Here is a 6,000-nt window from a genome sequence, read left to right as displayed (position 1 = left end):
TTGTATGGGAGAGCAGGCGGAGAACGAGGCAAATGCGTCGGGAGCGCTTCTAGAGGCGAGGGAGTCGAAAGTATCAAAAGCCGAGGGCGGCAGAAGTTGAACTTCATCTAAAAATATGTAATGAGCTCGGCACCAGCAGGGCGTCAGCCAATGGAATGTTCACATTTTTCTTAACACGAGCTTTGGTTGGTCGAGATTCCTGGCCGAACGCTTCAGGTTGAATCGTTTGCCTCGTTCAACGCCCCTGGCCAGTGCTTTCCAGGCAGGAGTCAGCAGCATTGTGGCTCTTTCAACGCCGGTGGTGTGATCACGGCATTATGCCTCTTTTCTACTGCCGTTTTTCTGGTAGGCCTAAAGCTTGACAGAGCGCGACTCAGATGACACTTTTTTGCTTTGTGATTCGACACGGCACAGCTCAATCGAAGGACAAAAAGTGGTGGCCGAGTCGCAGCTGTAGGCCTACCAGAAAACTGGCAGTGGAAACGAGGCATTAGGTACCGCACTATGCCATACTTCAGTGGAAACGAGGCATTATGTACCGCACTATGCCATACTTCAGTGGAAACGAGGCATTAGGTACTACCCTATGCCATACTTCAGTGGAAACGAGGCTTTAGGTACTGCACTATGCCATACTTCAGTGGAAACAAGGCTTTAGGTACTGCACATACTTCAGTGGAAACAAGGCTTTAGGTACTGCACATACTTCAGTGGAAACGAGGCATTAGGTACTGCACTATGCCATACTTCAGTGGAAGCAAGGCATTAGGTACTGCACTATGCCATACTTCAGTGGAAACGAGGCATTAGGTACTGCACATACTTCAGTGACTGCTTAGCGTTTAGACATCCCCTTTAAATAAACAGATTTCATTTTAAATGATTTAGTGGCTCACCAACTCTGAGAGAGGATACACACAATCAGCTTGTTGCTTTTGGAAAACTTTAATAATCATTTTAAAGTACATAGAAGGAAAAAAGCACAATATATTAATTTCATTAGAGTGTCTTTGAGTGTGATACGGCGCCTCTGTGTCAGACATGATTGGTAGATAGTTGAGGAGGAGAAGAGATGATTGATTAGTTGATGACATCATCAGTGGATTCTTCTGCCTTTGCCACCAAGTCCTCCAGCTGTTCCGCCACAGGCTTCTTAGGATCTGAACACACACACACACACACACACACACACACACACACACACACACACACACACACACACACACACACACACACACACACACACACACACACACACACACCAGGGGTGGAACTTATTTTTTTCCCCAGATTTTAAAATCTACCAGTCACTAGCTATTTTTACCACTCAAAGTGACTGGTGGTGGGTTGAAAGATGTACCCGACAGCCCTATACTTTTCCCGTCCTTGGCGCTTATATCCAACCCTGACACACACACAAATTTAATGTGTCAAGACAGTATAGTCCAGTCGTGATCCCCATAGGTCCCTATACTGAACCCAGAAATGTTGAGTACCCTAAAGTTTTATTGCAGAAATGTCATCTATAGGTCAAATGAAGGGGATTTAGCTTGGTTGCCCGAAGTTGCACTTTGGGCAATTTGCATAATTAGCATAAATATATTGTTAAGGTAAGACTATATAGGTGAATAGGCAAAAAAACGTAAATCATAGATATCACCTTGAAACTTTCTCAGTTGATTACTGATGATAAGAGAAGAAAAAAATGTATTGGATGTTTTTTTGTATTTTGATGTTAAGATATGCAAATGAGGGCATGAATCACCAATTATGCACTAATTTGCATACACATGAAATCAGCTTTGCATGGTAAAACCAGACTCAAAATTATTTTGCTGTGGATAAAATATGTATATTTCAGGGTTGAGTTAGTGAAAACCTTTTCAAGACCCTGGTCAAGAGACAGTTTTGACATGTACCGTAGATGGATGAATTAGGTGTTTCATGCTAAACAGCTGTAGCCTACATGTAGGCCTACATACAGTGAACAAATTCAAAAGACCTACGTATACAAACATCATACAATAGTATCAATTAATCGTTTATCAATTAATTGTGATGACACAAATCAATAATTTGCATCCCTCACCACACCATTTAAAAAGTGTTGGGGGGGGGACCTTATCTTACTACACAACAAAAATAAACCATTCATAGTTCATAAGGATGAATACCAAGAAGATAATGAGGCTGAAGAGAGTGTCAAAACAGAATATGGAGATGGTGAAGGCTATGTGGTCATCAAGACTATACTGTACTGTACTGTACTGTACTGTAGTATACTCTACTGTACTGCAATGTACTCTGCTGCACGGTACTGTACTGTACTGTACTGTAATATACTCTACTCTAGTGTACCATACTGTACTATACTGTACTCTACTGTAGTGCACTCTACTGTGCTGTACTGTACTGTACTGTACTCTAGTGTACTGTACTGTACTATACTGTACTCTAGTGTACTATACTCTACTGTACTCTACTCTAACTGCACTGTACTGTATTGTACTGTACTGTACTTTACTATAATATACTGTACTCTATGATACTGTACTCTACTGTACTGTACTGTTCTATACTGAACTGTATTGTACTCTATTGTAACATACTATACTCTACTGTACTGTGCTTCACTGTACTGTATGCTACTGTACTATTGTACAACTACATATGACTGAAACATGTAGAGCATTCTGAGGTCAAGTACAATATGATGCAAAAAGGTGGGGTGGGAATGAGTAATGTTACTGTTACCACTAAAAATCTTGAAGGTTAAAAAAGTCCTGTGGCATTTTGTTGGGGGGGGGGGGGGGGGTTGACCATCCTTCTTCCTGGACTATGTGTGTGCCTTGCATATCAAGAAAACAAGTAATGGTTCACCTTTATAATATGAAGAGTTCAGATGCAAAACCCCCTAAGTGCCTTTTCAGAAAATAATCTTAATTCATTTTTATTTAATACAAAGATATCAAAATTGCATATTTTTAAATTGTATTAATGTAATATAACTATTTATATATATTATCGAGTACATGAATGTAAACCAAACCAACAACTGGGTTCTCTAAAAATATAGAAGTGCAGGTCTTCAGAAATGGAGTTAGGGGGTTTTGCATCTGAACTCTTCGTATATTCCATATGAGAATTGTTGCTTTATATTGATATTTCTCGCTGTTTACTTACTGAACACCTACTTAGAAATAATTTTCAACAGAAAGTATACATTGAGTAATTTATAATGCCATTCTTAAGAATGACTGAAATGCACTCACTAGGCCTATATGCGCAACACTACCTGTGAAGATGTAGAATTTGATGATGTTATGAGTTATTCACACACATGGAGAGATCTTGTCCCTTACTCTATCTCGTGCAAATAAAAATATCTGTTATGGAAATTAGAAGATGGAGAAGCTGCTACCTTGGACACCTTGTTGCACTGACACCTCCCCATTCAGTATGCTGCTGAGTGAGCATTCGCAGCAGTCTATTCTCACCTTAGTTTCAGGGTGGAAAATAGTCATTTTAATACAGGCGAAGTATGAATCTTCTCAAATTGTTCACAATGTTACATTTGCTGTCAAGCATGTAAGCACAGACTCACTCATATAACATGTTAGAAAGTTTTTTTCAGAGGGCTCCTAGGCTAGAATTACAACACATACCCTAAGAAACACCATGCAAAGTCTGGTGCTTTTGTCACTTCCGTAAAGGTAAAACCCTTAACAGAATCCACGATAATCTATCCATGTCAAAACATCTTCTTGACCAGGTTCCTCAGAGGGTTTTCACCAATTCAACCCTGAAATATACACATTTTACCCACAGCAAAATAATTTTGAGTCTGGTTTTACCATGCAAAGCTGATTTCGTGTGTATGCAAATTAGTGCATAATTAATGATGCATGCCCTCATTTGCATATCTAAACATCAAAATACAAAAAACATCCAATACATTTTTTTCTTCTCTTATCGTCGGTAATCAACTGAGAAAGTTTCAAGGTGATATCTACAATTTAATTTTTCAAGCCTATTCACCAGTAGTAGTCCTTACCTTAACAATATATTTATGCTAATTATGCAAATTGCCCAAAGTGCAACTTCGGGCAACCAAGCTAAATCCCTTTCATTTGACCTATAGATGACATTTCTGCAATAAAACTTTAGGGTACTCAACCTTTCTGGGTTCATGAAATCACGACTAGACTAGTACCCCTTTTATTAGCCTTTTGTGATTAGAAAAGCAAATGACCAAGCCGTACTGTATTACTAAAAACTGTGTAGTGTAGTAGTGTAGCACTGAGCTTTATTTTATTATTTTTAAAAATATATGTTTTTAGGGGCTTTTATGCCTTTATTTGACAGGACAGTTGAGGATAGTGACAGGAAGCAAATGGGACAGAGAGACAGGGGAGGACTGGGAAATGACCCCGGCCGAATTCGATCCGGGATCCCCGTGGGTTGGCATGCAAGCCCAAATGTGGGGGGCTTAGCGCGCTATGCCACAGCGCCCCCACAGCACTGAGCTTTTTCAAAGAATAGTAGGGCACTCCACTGATGGAATGGTGAGCATTGTGAAGCTAAGAACCAAGAACCAGAGCCATACAGGAGGAGAGTCGGGCAATCTCCACTGTGTCCTAGGGCCGACTTCCGCATTAGCAAAATTAGCTGTTTAGTGTCTCAGAACGGCAATAGCGTTGTGAATGTTAGTGCCTAGAAGTGGGCGTAGCACACAGCAAATGCAATGTGATGCAATGCAGGGAATATGACAAGACTTGCTGTTCGTAGTAATAACTTCAGATAAACATCACAGATGGTAAAACAGTTGTGATTATCATTACCGAGACCGTTGATAGTTTACATATTTGTGGTGATTACCCCACAGTATAGTTCGTTAGTCCTTATTTTTGGATTTTTATGTGGTGGTTCTATGTTGAGTCTATGAAAAGACAGCCGCTTTAAGCACGACCTCGATCTCGTTGAAAGGCGGGGCTGCAATATATTTCCTGGTCCTCCATTTGCGTAACTCTCCTCCTGTATGGCTCTGCCAAGAACCAATCAGAATGGGGGATGTGTATGGATCTTACTCTCCAGTCATTAACTTCTGTATAATTTCTTTTATAGTCTGTGTCAGTTGGAACTTTCTTATCACCAGGTGAAAAAAAACCCCACAGTTTTCCCATAGTTACAGTTGTCTGTGTTTAGCAGGGAATACATAACTTCAGAGGTTATAAAATGCTTTGTGTAAAAGTAGTAAACGTGTTAGTATGTAGATTAAAAAAAAAACAGCTGGCATTTCACATCTGAGCTTGATGGGCCAGGGTGTCTGTCTGGTGTCCAGAGGAGGCCAGGCTTCAAGCCTCGTTATTCATGCATGTATGCTACTGGACACCTTAATTTCCCCTCGAGATGAATAAATTATACTCTACTCTCTTCTCTACCTCTGAGCTTGATGGGTCCCAGGACCAAAGTGTCTGTGTGGTGTCCGGTGGAGGCCAGGCTTCGGGTCTTGCGTCTCTGGCAGCCCTGGCGACAGCGGGACTTGTTATCGTCGTTGGCAGGGCAGATGAGGACCTTGCACTGCAAGTACACGGTGTTATGGGTCCGCAGGAACTTGAAGGCTTGGAAGGAGAACCTTGCGTAAGGCTGGGTGCCATTTGTGTAGACACGGTATGTGGCATCTCTGGGACACCTGGAAGGGTGAAACAGCAACAGCACATTTACTCATCAAAGACACGTCACCTGCTCAACTACCAATTAGACATTACATTTTTATTTTATTTTACCTTTATTTAACCAGGGAAATAAAATCACATTGAGAATAAAATTCTCTTTTACAAGTGACCCCTGGCCAAGGCGGCAGCACACATCACAATTACATTTACAGACCGGACACAGACAAAACAGAACAAATCGTGTTTCCATTTTACAACACAGTACACTGTAAACAGTTGAAGGCTCCACATAGAACCCTCAGTTTTATTGTGGGGGAACCTAAAC

General features: G+C 40.8%; 1 protein-coding gene across 1 annotated transcript in view; it reads right to left on the bottom strand.

The window, feature by feature from the left end:
- Positions 1-944: 944 nt before the first annotated feature.
- LOC134441135 (uncharacterized) overlaps positions 945-6,000 on the bottom strand; it is a 38,789-nt gene continuing 33,733 nt past the window's right edge. The window contains exons 19-20 of the mRNA XM_063191322.1: positions 5,442-5,692; positions 945-1,160 (exon numbers count right to left, since the gene is read on the bottom strand). Of these exons, the coding sequence (XP_063047392.1) occupies positions 1,081-1,160; positions 5,442-5,692 (331 nt within the window). The 3' untranslated portion in view covers positions 945-1,080. The remainder of the gene's footprint in view (positions 1,161-5,441; positions 5,693-6,000) is intronic.

This window comes from Engraulis encrasicolus, chromosome 24 (assembly GCF_034702125.1).
Source record: "Engraulis encrasicolus isolate BLACKSEA-1 chromosome 24, IST_EnEncr_1.0, whole genome shotgun sequence".
Taxonomy (NCBI): domain Eukaryota; kingdom Metazoa; phylum Chordata; class Actinopteri; order Clupeiformes; family Engraulidae; genus Engraulis; species Engraulis encrasicolus.
This window is presented reverse-complemented; position numbering and strand designations above follow the sequence as displayed.